Source organism: Perognathus longimembris, chromosome 2 (assembly GCF_023159225.1).
Source record: "Perognathus longimembris pacificus isolate PPM17 chromosome 2, ASM2315922v1, whole genome shotgun sequence".
Lineage (NCBI taxonomy): Eukaryota > Metazoa > Chordata > Mammalia > Rodentia > Heteromyidae > Perognathus > Perognathus longimembris.
The window spans coordinates 113414731-113433352 of record NC_063162.1 but is presented as its reverse complement, the minus strand read 5'-3'; the positions used below and the strand labels follow the sequence as shown (position 1 = coordinate 113433352).

At 36.3% G+C, this 18622-nt stretch overlaps 1 protein-coding gene across 6 annotated transcripts in view; it reads right to left on the bottom strand.

Moving 5' to 3' along the window:
- Adam22 (ADAM metallopeptidase domain 22) overlaps positions 1–18622 on the bottom strand; it is a 195014-nt gene that overhangs the window by 79595 nt on the left and 96797 nt on the right. For all 6 annotated transcript variants that reach the window (XM_048339964.1, XM_048339959.1, XM_048339960.1 and 3 more), the window contains exon 4: positions 11078–11144. In XM_048339964.1, the coding sequence (XP_048195921.1) occupies positions 11078–11144 (67 nt within the window). The remainder of the gene's footprint in view (positions 1–11077; positions 11145–18622) is intronic.

The following is an 18622-nucleotide window of genomic DNA, read 5'->3' as shown; positions in this document are numbered from 1 at the left end:
ATATCAGTTTTCATAACTGATATTTATGAAGTGTTTGCGACATACAAAGCTCTGGCTATCTGTCTATTTTACTTGTCTAACATAAGCAGAAAATGAAGCACAAAAGCTATAAGCATATTGTGTAAGGCCCACAGATATGAACTGCAAAAGTTATAATTTGATCCCAAGATTTGGAAGTCTGAGGCAAGAAAATCTTGAATTCCAATTCCAAGCCAGCTTGAGCTAGATAGTAAGTTCCAGTCTAGCCTAAGTTACATAGTGAGACCTTGTCTCAAAATTTTTTTTAAAAAAGGCAAAAAGAAATGTCAGGACTTAAGTTTAGGCCCATAAAGCTCTAATAACATTTTAGTCTCTGAGCTTAAAAAAAAATGCCTGCTTCCCAACTACAGCTGTACTCAAGATAGGGGTGGGGGGGATGACTAGTCTCCTCTATTAACACTATGGAAGACATTTAAACTTTTTAAAAAAATTAATAACAAAGTTATCATGACCTTGAGAAAACAGCACTACAGAACCTTTCCAAGGTTCTTACTACTGTATGGAATACTATTGATCCCATTCCTAACCACCAAGCAAGCACTCAGGTTGTCTGAGAATTTGGACTTGTTTATTCTTCTATAAATCCCTCGTGTCAGCTTTCTAGCCACTTAAACTCCCTATGCTGAGTGTTTAGAAGTTTCCTATGGGGCTAATCAAGACTACTTGCATGTACTTGCTTTTTTACTTCATAGGTGCAAAGAAGATTGCTATAAGAAAACATTAAACAGAACCCTTATCAATACTCTACAATTTCCTACTCCTATTCAATTGTAATTATTCTCATAATAGTTCACACTGATTTCAATAAAGAAATTGCAGCAGTATATACACAATGATATTAAATAAAGAAAAGGTTGATTGTGTAATTATGATTAAAATAGAAAACATCTTCTATCATCAAGTAATTAGTTCTGCACATAGAAATTCCATGAGTTGGTGCTACTTTGATCTTCCCTTTAAGTTTATGCCTAAGAATGTCTTTTAAGTCTTTGGATAGCATCTTGAATATTACAAGATGAAATAATTCTTTATATACTTGATAGAGGGGAAAGAACTCTTACACCAGAGAGGAAGAATCCTTTCTACTCAAACAGCTTACAAACAGGGCTTAGGATCAGAACTCATGCTGACAGCAGCTGTCACTTTTGATTTTTCTGTACTTCCATCACTAGGATGCCTGACCTGTATCAACTGGTAATGGGCCAATATATATTTTCTCCAGGCTACAGAGTTAAGCCTATGTGCAATCTTTACAATGCCATTAAGGTAACTGATACATTATACATGATGGACCTAGTGCAACCTTACTTCAGTCTCAAAGGAAAGCAACATTTACTCAAATCCCCATAGATTTTGTTTCTTTAAAATGCAAAGAGAATGAAGCCATGAAATCTGAGACCTTCCTGAAACCCCACTGATTACAGTATAGTAGAGAAGCATATGTCTGCATAAGCCTGCCAGGGGAAAACGCATGCACCATCAAACTCTTGGAGGAGATACTGACTATGGGAATACACAGATGGCCAGTAGCAGACAGACAGTAGTTAGGTAATATATCTATAAAAACTAATGCTACATGTGAGAGAGAAGCAAATATTTTCTCAAGTTTTTAAATGGGTGTAGGTAGTTCTCTTATTCTTGTCCTATGTGGGGGAAGTGTGGGTTGAAAAGAGAGGACGAAGTAGTTGTAGAAAGGGATTTCCATTCAACCAAGCATCTTATAAATACAATGAGTCTTGATCAGTGTTACCCTTGATCAGTGTTACACCCTTCCTTCCCAGCCCACCAGTTTCCTCATTTTTCTTAATTTTGTATTGTAAGCCTTGAATGTTTTACTGCATTCTCCCCCTGCACCTTCTTAGGGAATGGGTATTTTAAAGCACCCTGTCAAGGACTCAACTATATCTCTTCTGTTCTCTCAGCAAGATGATGATATGCTTTGGTTTAGTGACTCTTGTCCAGAAAACTTCACATTTTCTCCAGATGTGGATACACAGACCTAATACAGGACTCAGAACAGGTCCATCTGTTTGTCATGTGTAAGACAGCAACATATTTCAAACCACAGTAGTTTAAAAGCCTCAATGCTCCCCAGTAATGAGCAATACAGAATCCAATTTCTATGTGAACAAAGAAGGATTAAAAATAACCTCAAGAGAAAATGGTTGAAAAGAAAATAGGACATGCTTTGAAGGAACTAAGTTTTCTTTTAGAATAATGGAAGTCTTATACTGGAAAAACTGAGATTCACTTGGTCTATACTACAAACACAAGTTATGGCTTTCTAAGTAAACAATTGCAAAAAAAGATGCAATTGAAAATCACAAATTATCTAAGTGGTGTCATTAAAATGTTTGCAATCTGTAAAGGAAATGCAAATAAAAAAACAACCCTGAGATACCACCTCACGCCAGGTACAATGGCCTATACTCTGCCAACAACAAATGCTGGAGGGGATGTGGGGAAAGAGGAACCCTTCTCCACTGTTGGTGGGAGTGCAAACTAGTACAACCACTTTGGAGAACAGTATGGAGGTTCCTCAAAAAGCTCAGCACAGACATACCCTATGACCTAGCCATACCACTCCTAGGTATCTATCCTGAACAACAGGTCCCAAGATATCATGAAGACATCTGCACATCCATGTTTATCTCTGCACAATTCACAATAGCCAAAATATGGAAACAACCCAGATGCCTCACTACAGATGAATGGATCCAAAAAATGTGGTACCTGTACACAATGGGATACTACATAGCGATTAGAAATGATAAGATAATGGTATTTGCAGGGAAATGGTCAGATCTTGAACCAATAATGTTGAACGAGACAAGTCTAGAACATAGAAAGGTGCATGGTCGCCTTGATATATGATTGTTGGGAGTGTATGTTGGGGGTTGGGGGGGGGGGAGAACAGTAGAGACCAGGTCTGTAAAATAACAAACTTCTTTTAAAATGGTAATTCCACATGTTTGGGTCAGTGACTTTACATTATGTATCTAAAACCAAACAACTACTAAACAAACATAAAAGGTCTAGGATAGACGGATCAGAGGATCACAATAACTCAACAGCTATGTACATATGTTTATATAAGATGAGGCTAAGCAAAATGAACTCCAAGAGAAGGACACAGGAGGAGTTTACGTTTAATGTACTAGGTAAATTTCCTTTGAAGTACCCTACGTGGTTACTGTACATGATTTTAGTACACTGGATACTGTATATATGATATACCTGAACTAGGGAATGGAAAGAAAAATGAGGAAGGGTGTAAAAAATATGGCAAGAAATGTACTCACTACCTTATTAGGTAACTGTACACCCTCTGTACATCACTTTGTCAATAAAATTTAATTTAAAAAATAAAATAAAATATTTGCAACCTAATATCCCTTTTCTATAAAGGCTGTTTCCATGGAGTCTTAAAAGTATGACTGGGTAAAACTATACTTCTGATGTCAGACTTATTGACTTCAAATTCTCGGGTGATTTAGTTCAATTTTTCATGACTCAGTTTACTCATCTGTAAAATGAGTATACTGAGGAATTCAGAAACTAACAAATGTGGAACGTACTCATTTATAGTGCCAACCGCAGTATAAATGCCCTACCTGTGTTTGCTATAACCCCAACAATTACTGGTCCTTTTCTCTCCATCCTTTGTGGAAGATGAGCACTTTGAGAATGTAATAATTATTAATTTGCAAAAATACAAAGTTTTAGCTGGGTGCTGGTGTCTCACACCTATAATCCTAGGCTGACATCTGAGGATCACAGTTTGAAGGCAGCCTGAGAAGGAATGTCCATGAAGTTCTTATCTCCAGTTAACCAACAAAAATCCTGGAAGTGGAACTGTGGCTTAAGTGGTAGAGTGTTAGTTTTGAGTCAAAAAATCTCAGGGACAGCACCTAGTTTAAGCCCAAGAACAGGCAAAGAAGAAAGAGACAGACAGACAGACAGAGAGTAGGAATACAGAAAGTCATACTATTTTTTAATGCCACTAACTGGAGAGAATAAGCTATAAGTCATCTTATTAAGGAAGCATAGTAAGTTTATATTTGTAAGCAAAGTGGGTAAGTCTTTCAAGTAACTGGTATTAAACTAATGGTAGCGAAGATAAGACTTTGCCATGAAGTCTTGAGTTCATAGAACAAAAGGGAAAGATTAATCTTTCTATAGGATAGCACTGTATGGTAATTATGAGCTAATAAAATTAGCTCCCTAGGACCCTCATACCTTGGCCATCAAAAATGTGTTTTTTCCAGCTGTACTTTTGTTCTAGGCTTAAAATATTTTTGTGAAAATATTATGGATTTTTTAAGTAAGAGAAAACTGATTTCTCCTGATTCAATTTTAAAATTAAAGTATTTTTAAATAGACAGCAGCTCAAACCCACAAGACCAAGATTTCCTGTGCTGGTCCTATTTGCAAATAGAAAGTCCTCTCTAAATAACAAGATCCTGGAACTGAATCTCACTACCAACCCTGACATTCAATTCTATAATTCATCAAATTACCACAATATTAAATCTATTTTATATTTGGGTTTTTTTGAAAGTACAGATGTCATTCTTACAAAATATTTTATCATGAAGTTAAAAATATGTCAGTAGCAAAATCATTACAAATATAATACAATTTAAACTGGGCATCGAGGTACATATCTGTAATCCCAGCACTCAGAAGGCTAAGGCAAGATGATCAAGTATTTGAGGCCAGATTGGACTACATAGCAAGACTATGCCTCAAAATGAGTAAAATAAATAACAAGAACAATAGACCTTAAAGCAGGTATAACTACAACTAATAACTAAATCTTTATGTATGGAGAAGATGTCTTGACATATCTTTAAATCATTCTATTTGTTACGAGTACTGGTGAAGTTTCAGGGAAGAAAGAAAAATGAATCTACATTCCCTGAAACCAGAAGACACCTCAGTTTATGGTACATAAACTACATCTCAATAAAGATGTGTAAAAAGAGAAAAAGAGAGAGAGAGGGGGAGAAAGAGAGAAAGACAGCAAGAGAGAGAAAAATATTTCCAGTTGCCATAACAACTAAAGACCCTCCTAAAACTAACTGGAGGGTCTTTGAATGACACTGACTATTGACCAATCTTAAAATGTACATCCTGGATTTGTTCTTTTTAACACGGATAGAGGCCTCCCCATCTCAACAGAGCCTGAAACTTAAATTTGGAATCTGATGATAAAATGAGGAGCTTTCATGACAACTTACTTAAATAGATCCTTTTGAAAAATCCTTCCTAAAAGCATCTTGCCGGAGTATGTGATTCATTGATGGTGTAGGTAACTAAGTATTATCCAAATGCCTAGCCAAGTGAACAGAATTTAAGATAAAAACGATGTTTCTTAAATATAAGACAACGATGCAGAAATGCATCTGAGGAAAAAAAAACGCTGCTTCAGAGTTGCTCTTTCAAAAAAAAAAAAAAAAGAAACAAATGACATAGAAAAATCCTTAGTATAGATTACTTGGCAACAGTGGCTCTTTCTTACATTGCACCTCACAGACAGCCTCCAAAACAAGACAAACTAAGAAGCCACTTGAAAAATAAAAAACACATCTCTACCAGAGAAGATTCATCATTGATGGAATGGTACAGAGAGCTCTGTACTAATGCATGCAGCAAAACTTCCTGCACATCAAAGCCTAGTTTTATTTTTCTTCTTAATCGCTTACTGTTCTTGTTTTATTGAAAGAATAAAGTTTCTCTGTGGGAATGCACTTTTGAAAATTAATAAGGAAACTCAATACCCAGAATAAGCAAAAGCAGATTAACCCTGGGTACATCTTTTTTGGCTCCAAGAAAAATATATATGAGATGCTCTGGATGTATACTAGCTACTTTTTATTGCCCAGGAGCCAAAAATGAAACAATTCAAATGTTTCTTGCTAAGTATGTGCAATGAATTTTGAGAAAAAATCAGTTTCAATCTTCAATTAGACTCCTGTAATTTTTTACAAAAAAGTAGAATAAGCAAAATGAGGTTAATAAATAATATCTTACATGTTAGATAAAATAAATTCTGTTACTAATGAAAATCAAGAACATCTTTTAAAGGCATCTACAATATTATATCACACCACACAATAATTATTGATGTTTTTCTACCAATAAAAAAACCTTAAAATACGCTAATGTCCTATCTCTAACATACTGTGTACCTTTTGAATTATTGTAATGTTAGATATTACTGTCCTTTAGAGAAATCTAGCAAATGAGAAAAAAATAAATCTTAAACCAGGCATCAATGGCTCACACCCGTAATCATAGCTACTCAGGAGGCTGAGATCTGAGGATTGCAGTTCAAAGCCAGCCTGGGCAGTAAAGTACTTAAGACTCTTAATTCCAGTTAACCACTAGGAAGTGGTGCTGTGGCTCAAAGTGTACTTGCCTTGAGCTGAAGAGCTCAGGGACAGCACCCAGGCCCAGAGTTCAAGCCCCACAGCTGCCAAAAAAAAAATAAAAATAAAAAGAAAGAAAGAAAGAAAGAAAGAAAGAAAGAAAGAAAGAAAGAAAAGAAAAGAAAAAAGTAGGAAAAAAATCTTTAAAACAATTAGACATTATAAGCAATTTTTAATTGGTGTTGTTCAGGCTCAAGGAAACTACAAAATTCTAGAAATAGTTGTCCTCAAAACCACCATATTTCCATTTTTCTGAGTGATTTCTTACAGCTGTACTTACAGTATTATTTTTCCTGTTCCTGGCACATTCATTGTGGAATATAAAATGATTAAGTCAGGATATAAAAGGTGATCTCTACTTAATGAGGAGGAAATCTGACTTAAAAAAATAAATGCAAAGGCATTTGAAGATTCTGCTAGTAGCACAGGTGCCCAGAGAAAGAGGTTATTTGTGCCAGGTTAGACATCTTGCATGGTGCTCCAAGCCCAGGGAGGGAAGATGAATAGGATCAGCAGGCAAAGCTGTTTTGTACAAAAAAACTGACTTTCTCCTAGATTGTAAACCAATTTACCGTATACATTTCTAGAAATGATAGTGGTCTTTTCAGTTTTGCCTTAAAGATATTTTCAATGGAAACGTTAATGCTTTTCATCAGAATAAAGTTTCCTACATTCACAATAACCTCTCTTATTTTTCAATAGACACTTTCTTCTTTGGTACCGGCTCTCTAGAACCTAGCACTCTTTAATACTTTCACCTATCTGCAGACATCAACCGGGTCCCACACGCCTCTGTATAAGCTCCATCTTTCCATTGCACTGTAAGCAGCATTATGAGTTCAAGACTAAGAGAATCAAATGCACCCAGTTCAATGAATAGTAACTAACAAAGGCCAACCCAATGTCAATACTAAATAGTGGATATCTGGTCACATACTCAACCTACAAGTTTAGAATTCTAATCTGAAGATGAGATGGAATGCTCATAGATAGTTCATTATCAACAGTGGCCACTGATTATTCTAAAAGTTTGTTAACAAAAATACCGTCACAATTAATGACATTGGTGAGTAGTCAGTCAGTCATGAGCCTCTACTGGTGACAAAACAAATAATATCTCTACAATGGTATCTAGTTCTACTTTTTTGTTGTAGTTTTGTTTTGTTTTTTTCTATTTGTTTTTGGAGGCAGGATCTCACTCCATAGCCCAGGCTAGCCTTCAACTCAAGGCGCTGCTTTCCTTCTGTCCCCTCAAGGCTGAGATTATTAGCCTGCTACACTCTGCCAGTCTTTCACTTTTTGACCCCAAGGGAATCCACTTCCTCCTACCTCATGTGCCTCATATATAAGGACTGTGTTTCAAAATTTTTGTTGTTAGAAGTACCTTCCTAAGATGTTCATTCAAGGAAAAATAAGACAAGCTTTGGACAGGAGTAAGTCTTTTCCATTTTTGCTCATGGTAAAGCTACACAAATACCATGGCATTACAGAACTACCAAATACATGCCAAAATTTGAGAGAAATATCTAAAGGATCTTTAAACTACTAATTCAGCTTAATGATTAATGACTATCAGGAGTAATTATTAGAAACCTCCCAAATGAATTTGATTTTTACATAAAAAGGCCAAATAAAATACATCTGACTTATAGATATGCTTGTATGGACATTCTACTTTAGGTAATATGGGATATATGATAAATACTGTGGTGTAAAAGGTAGATCTGGAGTTGAATGACCTAGATTCAAATAATTGTTCAATTATCTCTCTTTACTTTGCACAAGCCACATGCCTCGGTTTCTACAAAGTAAGATAATAATTCTGTGTATAATCAGAGAATGAAGTATATAAATTTGTGTGCCTACTACAACACTACATAATTTACCAATAAATGTTAGTTGTTATCACTATTAGAATTAAAAGACTGAGCCTACATAAATTGAAATTCAAACTAACCAGAACAGTACTGACTACTTTTGAGTTCTAGGACAAGCTAACTATAAAACAGCAAACTGTGTGGTTTATATTTTGTTGCAACTATTCTAAAATTCTAATTTCTTTAGTCTTCAAATCCAAAGTCATAATTCTCCAGCACCAAACAAAAATTACATTCTAAGGAACTTTGATTGGGTGAGACTTTACTTTAAATTCTTTAAACACATAAAAGTTCTCCCGAAAGAGAGGAATAAATTTGAAAACTTAGTCTTTTTTATTTCTTTTTCTGTTCTCCTTTCTTTCCTTCCTTTCTTTTTCTTTTGCTCACTTTCTCTCTCCTCTTCCTTCTTCCCTTCTTCCTCTCATTATTTCTTTTCTTCCCTTTTACTTCCCTCCTTCCATCCATTGTACTGGGATTTGGATTCAGAGCCTTCTGCTTTCTTGGCAAGCTTTCAGGGAATAGCTTGAGCCATGTCCTGAGTTCTTTTTCTTTTAGTTAATTTCCATGCAGGGCTCATCCTTTTTGCGTAGTGCCAGCCTTGAACCTAAAACAGGTTCTGCCTAGCTGGAATTAAGGAAGTTCAGTTTTTGAGAAAGGATCACTAACTTTTTCTTGCACAGGCTGCAATCATGATCATCCCATTTCTAACGTTGTTGGAACTGTAAACATGGAAGACCATTTCAGGCCCTAGAACTTAGTTTTTAAATGATCAAGCACAATGCAAGTGAAATTTGAAATTAATGTATATCTTATCAAAGGACCAAAAAGCATTAAGTGTTTTTTGGCATAAATTTTATATTTATAGCCACTGGGAGGGGAAAATATTTTAAAATATTTTAATAGAACTTTAAAATCAGGGCTATGCGTACCTCAATGATCAGGATAAAATCTCCATGGGAATCTTTAATCCTATTTCCTGAATGAGAAGCAGGAAATATTTCTCACTTTTCTCTATTTCTCACTACTTTGTCCTGTTATACTAAATAAATCCTTGCTAAAACTTACACAAAAATACCTCTGCTTTTATTGAGCCATAAAAGACCCTGCAGATAATATGAAATGTTACGGTAAGTAGTCATTTCTAAGATGTTCTTCAGTTTGCTCTAAATATAAAATTTTAATCAGCACAAATCCACACTGAGAAACTGAATAGGATAAACAATCTGGTTTATTCAGCATATATACTACAAGGAAGAATAAAATGAAAGATAAAATGTAGGCACTGTAGGGACATATCTTTGGGGATTAAAGTACAAACAACAGTAGAGAAATATTCCCATAAAAGCTGGGGCCCTGTTTTCCAGCATGACAAGAAGAGACAGTGTGCAGGACATAGCAGCAAAGGCTCTATGCCTTGAACTGGATGGAGGTTGTAATGTATTAGTAATTCATCAGCCCATTCATTGTTTTATGTGGATTTCTGTGTCCATGTTATATTTCACAACTGAAATGAGTTGTACTTGATTTTTCACAAATAGAAATTCTATGCTATCTGGGTATGGCAGTGCACACCTTTAGTCTCAGCACTCCAGAAAGAAAAGAAAAACAAATAACAAAAAACAACAACAACCAAGCTCTGAAAATAAGCATATCCATTTATCCATTTAATGGATTCATTTCTAATTGCTAATTTAACTATAATATAATGGCTTTAATAATAATTTTCCTCCCTTCAAGGCATGTATATGTGGCCCTGTTTGTGATAACAAAAACAGAAACATTCTTACAGAGCTTTATGTTCACGTACTGCTGTTCCAAAACCATCAACTTTCAAAACAAGCCAATACCTCATAGTGTCCTTAAGAAAGGTCCTGTAGGCTGTGTTCTCTTAAGATTCACATGTTGTTAGCCCTCAGTCCCGCAGAATGTAATTGTATTTGAAAACAAGATCTTTCAAGAAGTAATAAAAGTAAAACAAGGTCATTGGGGTGGACCCAATGCAAACTGACTGTGTTCTAAGAAGAGAAAACCAGGGCAGAAATATGCGCAATGGGAAGGCTAGGTGGTAGCCCAGGAAAAAAGCACAGACTGAGGAGAGAGACTTTGCAAGACACCAACCCTGTGGACACCGGAATCTCAGGAATCAATCCCCAGAAGTGTGAGAAAATGCCTTCCTATTGTGCTATCACTGCCACAGCAAACTAATACAGAAGGTAAAGGAAAGGTGAAAAGATCTAAGTCAACTTACCTGACTGATAATGAATAGTAAAAAAGGAAAGCTTAAGAGAAAATTATCCAATTGTATATAATAGGAACTATCCTAAAGAACCAAACACAGAGAACAGATAGGAGGGCAAAGAAAAAAAAAGAGCTACTGACTTCAGATTGGTGGGTGAAATTCAGTACTCCCAATGTAGCTCCTGGGGAGGGGAAAGGGATGGGGGGGGGAAGGCACCCAGAGAAGAATTTAGAATGAAGGTTTTAAATAAACTGGAAAGAAATGGAGGTGATAATGCTCTAAAGAAAAGATCTTTTCTGTTACATAAATCCTACAAGATTCAAGTCCCGTAATTCCTATACTGGTTGAAGAATTATTTTCTTAGTAATAAAAAAATAGGTTTCTTTCAAAAGTGAGTGATATCCTCCTTGTTAAATTATAAAATAATTAAAGAACATCTAAACTGTTTGGGATCATGATCAAGTTTTAAATTTCCTTTTAAAACTTACTTTGATTTCCACCGTCTTGCCTCCATGTTCAATGTGTCTCTCGATGTAATCAGAGGACAGCAAATCACTGCAACGATTTAAAAATAAGTTTGGTTAAAGGGATGGAGCTAAGTGGGAGACTACCAACCTGTTTAGGATGCTGTTGGCCAAGCTAGACCCTTAGCATCATCATCATCATCACCATAACAATAACGATAATAATAATAATTCTGAAAGTGAAAAACATTTGAAAATTGAGATCAACTTCATACATATCTGCCTTAATGATTCTTTGATCTAGATTGTAATCCTTAAAGGATAAGGGATTGAACTGACATCATAACACCCACTGTTCTGAGTCTTAAGAACAGTGATACTACCAGTTCAGCTATCAGTGTGAAGAAACTACTATGAATACACCATTACTTTCAAGTCATGTTATTCTTATTTTTTATCAACAAGTTTTATTTGATTATTCTATCTTCGCATTTGGTTATTTTTATTTTTATCTAACAAAACACTACTTTCCATAATAGATTTAGAAAAAGAAGAGAGAAAGTTAAATGAAAAAGAAGGTAACATCAACATTTAAAATTAATCCTATAAATACAATAGCATTGGAAATATATAGTTTCTTGTATTTATAAATTATTAATAAGGTTTTGTTCATAATTTAATGCTTAAAATTAAAGACTTAATGGAAGTTGTTTCTTGAGGCACTTTGTTAAAAGGGAAATTTTCACATATATGTGATTAAAAGGAATATTTAAGGGGCTGGGGATATAGCCTAGTGGCAAGAGTGCCTGCCTCGGATACACGAGGCCCTAGGTTCGATTCCCCAGCACCACATATACAGAAAACGGCCAGAAGCGGCGCTGAGGCTCAAGTGGCAGAGTGCTAGCCTTGAGCGGGAAGAAGCCAGGGACAGTGCTCAGGCCCTGAGTCCAAGGCCCAGGACTGGCCAAAAAAAAAAAAAAAAAGGAATATTTAAAATTATATGAACATTTAAAAATTTACAAGTGTTGTCTAGAGGAGGTTTCAAAAGAGAATTGCTTTAAGATGTGCTAATAGTTGTTCTTCCAGAACAAGTATAGTGCAAACATGTAGTGAATATTCAGTTCTGCCAGATGAGTAAGTTGGAAGTTACTATATTTATAAAATATAGGCAAACACTTTGATACGTTTTAAGTACAGATAAGTAATTAGTGAAGTCATGTTAGATGTATGCAGAATTCACCAGATATTCTTACTTGGTAAATCAGAAGATCATATTTGTGCTATTGCTCATTGATAGAAGGGCTTAATAATTAAGAGATAACTAATAATGCTAAATATATAGAAAACATTAAATATCCATAACATCTAAATATAGGTAAGCAATTGATATTCTATCACACATTGGTACTACCCAACATTGCCCTATTGACATTTTGAGCCAGCATAATTCTTTATCTTGGGAGGCTCTTTCACCAATGAGCACATTTTTTGCAGCATCTCTGACTTCTACCCCTAGGTGCCATTATATCTCCTACACACACAGACCACAACAAAAATATCTCCAGATATTGCTAAAAGCTTACTGATTGGAACAACTGCTGACACTTATTCCTGTTATATTTGTTCTTTGTCCAAGAAGCACACATAGAACTCATGAGTGTGTATGAGGCTAGTTGGCCAGCACGCTACAGCTCTGACCAGGCTTATTTGTCTGTGTCTTTCAAATAAGGCAAAAGGAATATAATTAGGTCAGGACCTCTGCAACCTATGGGCTTGCTCAAACCTCAATTTTAGTTCTTGTAAACATATCAGTGGGGAAGGCCAGTGAAGCAAAGACAGCAACAGGATATAGGAAGATTGTATGTCCATATGCCCCAGACTAGCTTCCATTGTCTCTCTCTCTCTCCCACTCTACATATGTAAACCTACACATCTCTTTCTCTTCTGTGTGTATTTAAATTGATTTAGATGTGCAACTGGAGATTTTCTGTGTGCCAAGTGTTCCAGTACTGGGGCCTATTAGTTTTGCTTAGCTTCTGGGGGGGGCTCAATGCTGACAGTCTACTATCTGAACTACACCTCTACTTTTAACTGTTTTGTTGGTTAGTTGGAGATAAGAGTCTTTTGGATTTGTCTGCCTTGGCTGGCTTCAAACCACATAATTACCAGTTTTATCTAAAGAAGCTCTTTATTTCATAGTTTTACTATTTTGTTGGAAGCCCTTGAAAAAAATTGAAATAATTAGCATACCAAGGAAAGAAAAAAGAAAGGAAGAGAAGAGGAGGAGGAGGAGGAGGGAAAAAGGAGGAGAAGAGGGGGGGGAAGAAGAGGAGAGGAGGAAAGAGGGAGGAGGTGGAAGAGCAAGGAGAATAAGAGGCAGAGGAGGGGACCACCACTACTGGCTGACTGTTCAACCGACATTGTCTTCACTATCATCCTTTCCCTCGATATTAACTATCTTTGTGAAGTCATGATGTTCAAGGGAAGTCAAGGCAGAGAACCTTGATTATTTTCAGAGACAAAAGTCCTTGTTAGAGAAATTGGTTTAGGTATGGCAGTATAAATACTGTATTTCTGGGAAAAAAAGAGAATTGAAAGGATGGATGAAAGGTGCTTTGGGCAGGGGGTGGTGAGGAAGCCTTAAGTTATTTTAATCTTCATGAGATGCTTAGAATGGCAGAAGCTGTATTTGAACAATAAGGCTAGCCAGTGGAAAGACAGAACAGCCATGATACTGATTAATGGCAGAGCAAAAAGCTAAAAATACTCTTGTCTCATTGCCTAGACCCAAACAGATGAAGTTCCAGCAAGATTTTTTGCAAAAACTTTGCTACCTGTCTGAAACTGCCTTTCCCAGAACTGACAGGGAAACACTACCACAGAGAGGCAATGTTCACTAGCATAGCCAGTCAGGTTCCTCAACTACTAAATTCAAAACAAAAGCACAACTAAAACATTCAGCTGATGAAGAAAAGAGAAAGGCAGATTTAAGCAGGCAGACATATGAGAGAAAATGAGTTGTGTTGGTTGTAATCGTCAGACTGAATGCCTCAAGTCCTTGCTGTTCTATCCCATAAATCCAGAACAGCCAATCCTGATTGTCTGTGGGCTTGATCCCCATCACTAATCCCCATTATCAAGCTCGCGTAAGTGAAATCAAAAGCAGCTAAGTAAAAAAGTTAGAGAAATGGCAGTTGTAGAAGTAGTAATAAGAATAATTTCTTAAAATCAATTTATAGTCTTGGAGGTTTTTAAATTCTAAGGGAATATTTTCCATCGAATTATTAAAAAAAAGTGTAAGCATTAAAATAGTATGAGTCACCACAGGAATGTAATTACAGCAAAGAATAACTCTGCTCAGGAATTATGTAGCTTTTTCAACCAAGCCTCTATATCTACAAAGATTACTAGAAAAGGCCCCTTGTAATTTAAATAAAAAACAGCCCAGGTAATTTGGTTTTTTGGGTGTTTTTTTTGCAATACAGTGAAAGTATGCTAATGATTGTTATTTTAATTGTTAGGTGGAACACCTCCCACCCCCCCACTTAAAATACCACTGTTCCTTCTATTAAAATCCTCAGTGTCTTCAAATTAGGGCCTTAAGTAACTCTTCTGGAAGCCAACTGAAGTAATCAAAACTACTGATGTCCTTCTCTTTAGAACATCATTATTTATTGTTAAGTAAATATCTACTTAAATAATTTGACACTTAGGAAAAGAAAAGATTTCCTTAGTATAGAGAAAATTGTACTGTCAATGGAGAAGGTAAAATTCACTGTATACTAACAGTTTATTTAATACCAATATGTGCGAATGGTTTGTGACCTTCTTTGTGAATTTAAAGTATAAACAATTTTCAATCAGATTGAAAAGGTAATTCATTTTCTATTTGTCAGAAATGTATTCTGAGGGCTGGGAATATGGCCTAGTGGCAAGAGTGCTTGCCTCGTATACATGAAGCCCTGGGTTCAATTCCCCAGCACCACATATATAGAAAACGACCAGAAGTGGCGCTGTGGCTCAAGTGGCAGAGTGCTAGCCTTGAGCAAAAGGAAGCCAGGGACAGTGCTCAGGCCCTGAGTCCAAGGCCCAGGACTGGCAAAAAAAAAAAAAAGAAATGTATTCTGAGTTCCAGCCTATTTCATGTGCAGACCACAATAAACCTGGAATAAATAAAACAATGTAAATGTTTCCATTTATAGAGATGACTTTTTTTTTTGTTTCATGCACAACTACCAAGATTTGAGAGTCAAAAGTTAGAATAAGAATTTGACTTTCCATCTAAGCTTTGCTACTTACTAGCTATATAACTTTGGGGAAGGTATTTAAATTTTAAAAACATGATATGCCCATGCCTAAAATGGAGATCAGGAAGTTAACATGATAAACCAGAATATAACTGATTTCAATCATTCCACTCTTTTTCACCATTTCCTAGTAACCCATCTTTTCCTAGTAACCTACTTTATTTCTTTGGTTGGGTATTTTAAACCACTCACCCTACCTACTCTAACTTAAATGCCATTGACCACTGTCTTTTCCACTTAACCCAGTTCACATTACATGGTCCATCATGATCATCTGAATCCATCTCTGAATCAGCATCTACCAGAATAATGGAAGAAGCCAAAACTGCGTGCCTTTCAAGTATCACTCTATAAAGGATGATGTCTCATTTACAGTAATCACACCAAAGATGCATAAGAAACAAATGAACAACAAGAACAAAAACTGATCTTACCAGAACTTTCAAAAAAAAAGTCTCAGCAAAACTCTAACCTCGTAAAATGATACTTCAAAGTTAAGTTAAAATTAAGATTGTGGTATTTTGAAGTTCTTTGCCAAGACTTCAGAAACATTTCAAGCTGTTTTTGTTTACACCATACATCTGTGTAAAAGAGTTTCCAAGGTTCATAGGAATACACACCTCAGTTAGTCTTGATTTTCTGTCTTCAGTACATGGGAGGGAATAAGAGAAGAAGGAGGGAAGAGAGGAAGAGATAAGAGGAAGGGAAAGGGGGAGGGAGGGAGAACAGAGGAGACAGGAGGCAGAGGAGAAAGAGAAGGAGGGAAAAAGAAGGAGGAGGAGGAGGGGAAGAGAATAGAAGGAAAGGGAGGGAGGGGGGAGAAGAAAAGTAAGGGAGAGGAAAAATGGGAAAGGAAAGGGAAGAAGGGAGAGAAAGGGGGTAGAAAAAGGGAAGGAAAGGAGAAAGGGAAGGGGAGAAGAGGGAAGGGAAGGAAAGAGAAGGAAGGCAAAGAAAGGGAAGAAGAAGGAACACATTTATTTTTCCCAAAGCAGGGGAAGCTGGTAAACTCACCAACTCACCTATCTCATCACCAGAATCCCAATGCATGTATAGTAGCTTGGTAACACCTATTTCATCCTTTTTGACAGGACTGTCTTTTGTAGTCCCCGTGTCCCTATCTCCCTTAATCTTTCTTGCTCAAAGGTATCTTCCTGGGTGCCCAGAAGCCTTACACTTAAACCTGGCTAATTAGACAGTAAGAAGTTGAACCTTGAGTTTGTTCCTGATGCTATAGAAGAATCATATTTGTTCAGGACTTTGGGGAAGAACTTAGTGCATTTTACATAGATGAAAAATAACAATTTGTGGCCAATGGATGGATAGCTGTGAATTAAAGATGGCTACTACTAATTCATTGTTATTCCTTTTATGGTAACATGTAACCTGCTTCTCCTCTCCTAGAACCTAACCTGGCCTTTATATAGTGAGGTGGAAGCTTTGTAATACCTGTGGAACTTTGATTTGAATACGATCACTAGGCTGTCAGAAAGTCCAAACAACTACATAAAAAGATTCATGAGGAAGAGAGCAAGTTCCTAGCTGACAGCTCCATCTATATTCCCAATCAGTACTAACAATCCCTATCCAGCTACTTGACTAAGGCCATTTTGGATCTTGCAGATGTTCAAAATAACTTTTCGAGGACAATAAAGGACTACAAAAGCGTCAATTATGATTATAATATGCACAGTAAAAATATTTAAGTACATAACGATGGGTGATAATGAAAATCAAAGATTCCATTCAATTTTAGCTATGAAAAGCTTATCAGAAAAATGAACTCAGAAAATGAGCTCTTTAAACATCTAAATTCAATTACTTTATGAGAAAAAGGAAATTTTAAGATTAGAACTTTTTTTAACTTTATTTTATTTTATTTTCAAATTTTTATTATCAAACTGATGTACAGAGAGGTTACAGTTTCATACATTAGGCATTGGATACATTTCTTGTACTGTTTGTTACCTTGTCCCTCATGCACCCCTCCCTCCCCCCTTTCCCTACCCCACCCCAGGTGTTCAGTTCACTTACACCAAACAGTTTTGCAAGTATTGCTTTTGTTGTTATTTCTCTTTTTTTACCCTGTGTCTCTCAAATTTGGTATTCCCTTTGAATTTCCTACTTCCAATACCAGTAAACATGGTTTCCAATATACTCAGATAAGATTACAGAGATAGTGTAGGTACAACCACTGGAAGGTGATACAAGAACATCATCAATAATAGAAACTACACATACACATAGGACGTTGATAGTAGTTACAACTGTGATATAACAATTGTTTCCATAACATGGAGTTCATTTCACTTAGCATCATCTTATGTGTTCATAAGGGTATAGCTATTGGGCATTGTGATGCTCTGTTATGAATTGCCTAAACCTGTACTAATTATTCCCAATAAGGGAGACCATAGAGTCCATGTTTCTTTGGGTCTGGCTCACTTCACTTAGTATAACTTTTTCCAAGTCCTTCCATTTCCTTAGAAATGGGGCAATGTCATTCTTTCTGATAGAGGCATAAAATTCCATTGTGTATATGTACCACATTTTCCTGATCCATTCGTCTACTGAGGGGCATCTGGGTTGGTTCCAGATTCTCGCTATGACAAATTGTGCTGCGATGAACATTGTTGTGCTGGTGGCATTACTGTGATTTGGTTTGTGGTCTTTTGGATAGATACCCAAAAGTGGGGCTGCTGGGTCATAGGGGAGTTCTATATTTAGCCTTCTGAGGAATCTCCATACTGCTTGCCAGAGTGGCTGAACCAGTTTACATTCCCACCAACAATGAAGTAGGGTTCCCTTTTGGCCACATCCCCTCCAACAATTGTTATTATTAGTTTTCTTGATATATGACATTCTTGCTGGGGTGAGATGGAATCTCATTGTTGTTTTGATTTGTATTTCCTTTATGGCCAGTGATGTAGAGCATTTTTTCATATGTTTCTTGGCCATTCTCATTTCCTCATCAGAGAAGTTTCTTTGTAAGTCTTTAGCCCACTTGATGAGGGGGCTATTGGTTCTTTGCGGTTTTGTTTTGGAAGAAGGTAATTTTTTTAGTTCTGCATATATTTTAGAGATGAGGCCTTTGTCTGTTGAATGTCCAGTAAAGATCTTCTCCCAGTCTGTGGGCTTTCTGTTTATCTTGAGAGCTATGTCCTTTGCCGTGCAGAAGCTCTGCAGTTTGATGCAGTCCCATTTGTCCAACCTTTCTTTGATTTTTAGCCTTTCTGGGTCTTTGTTAAGGAAGTTCTGTCCTGTG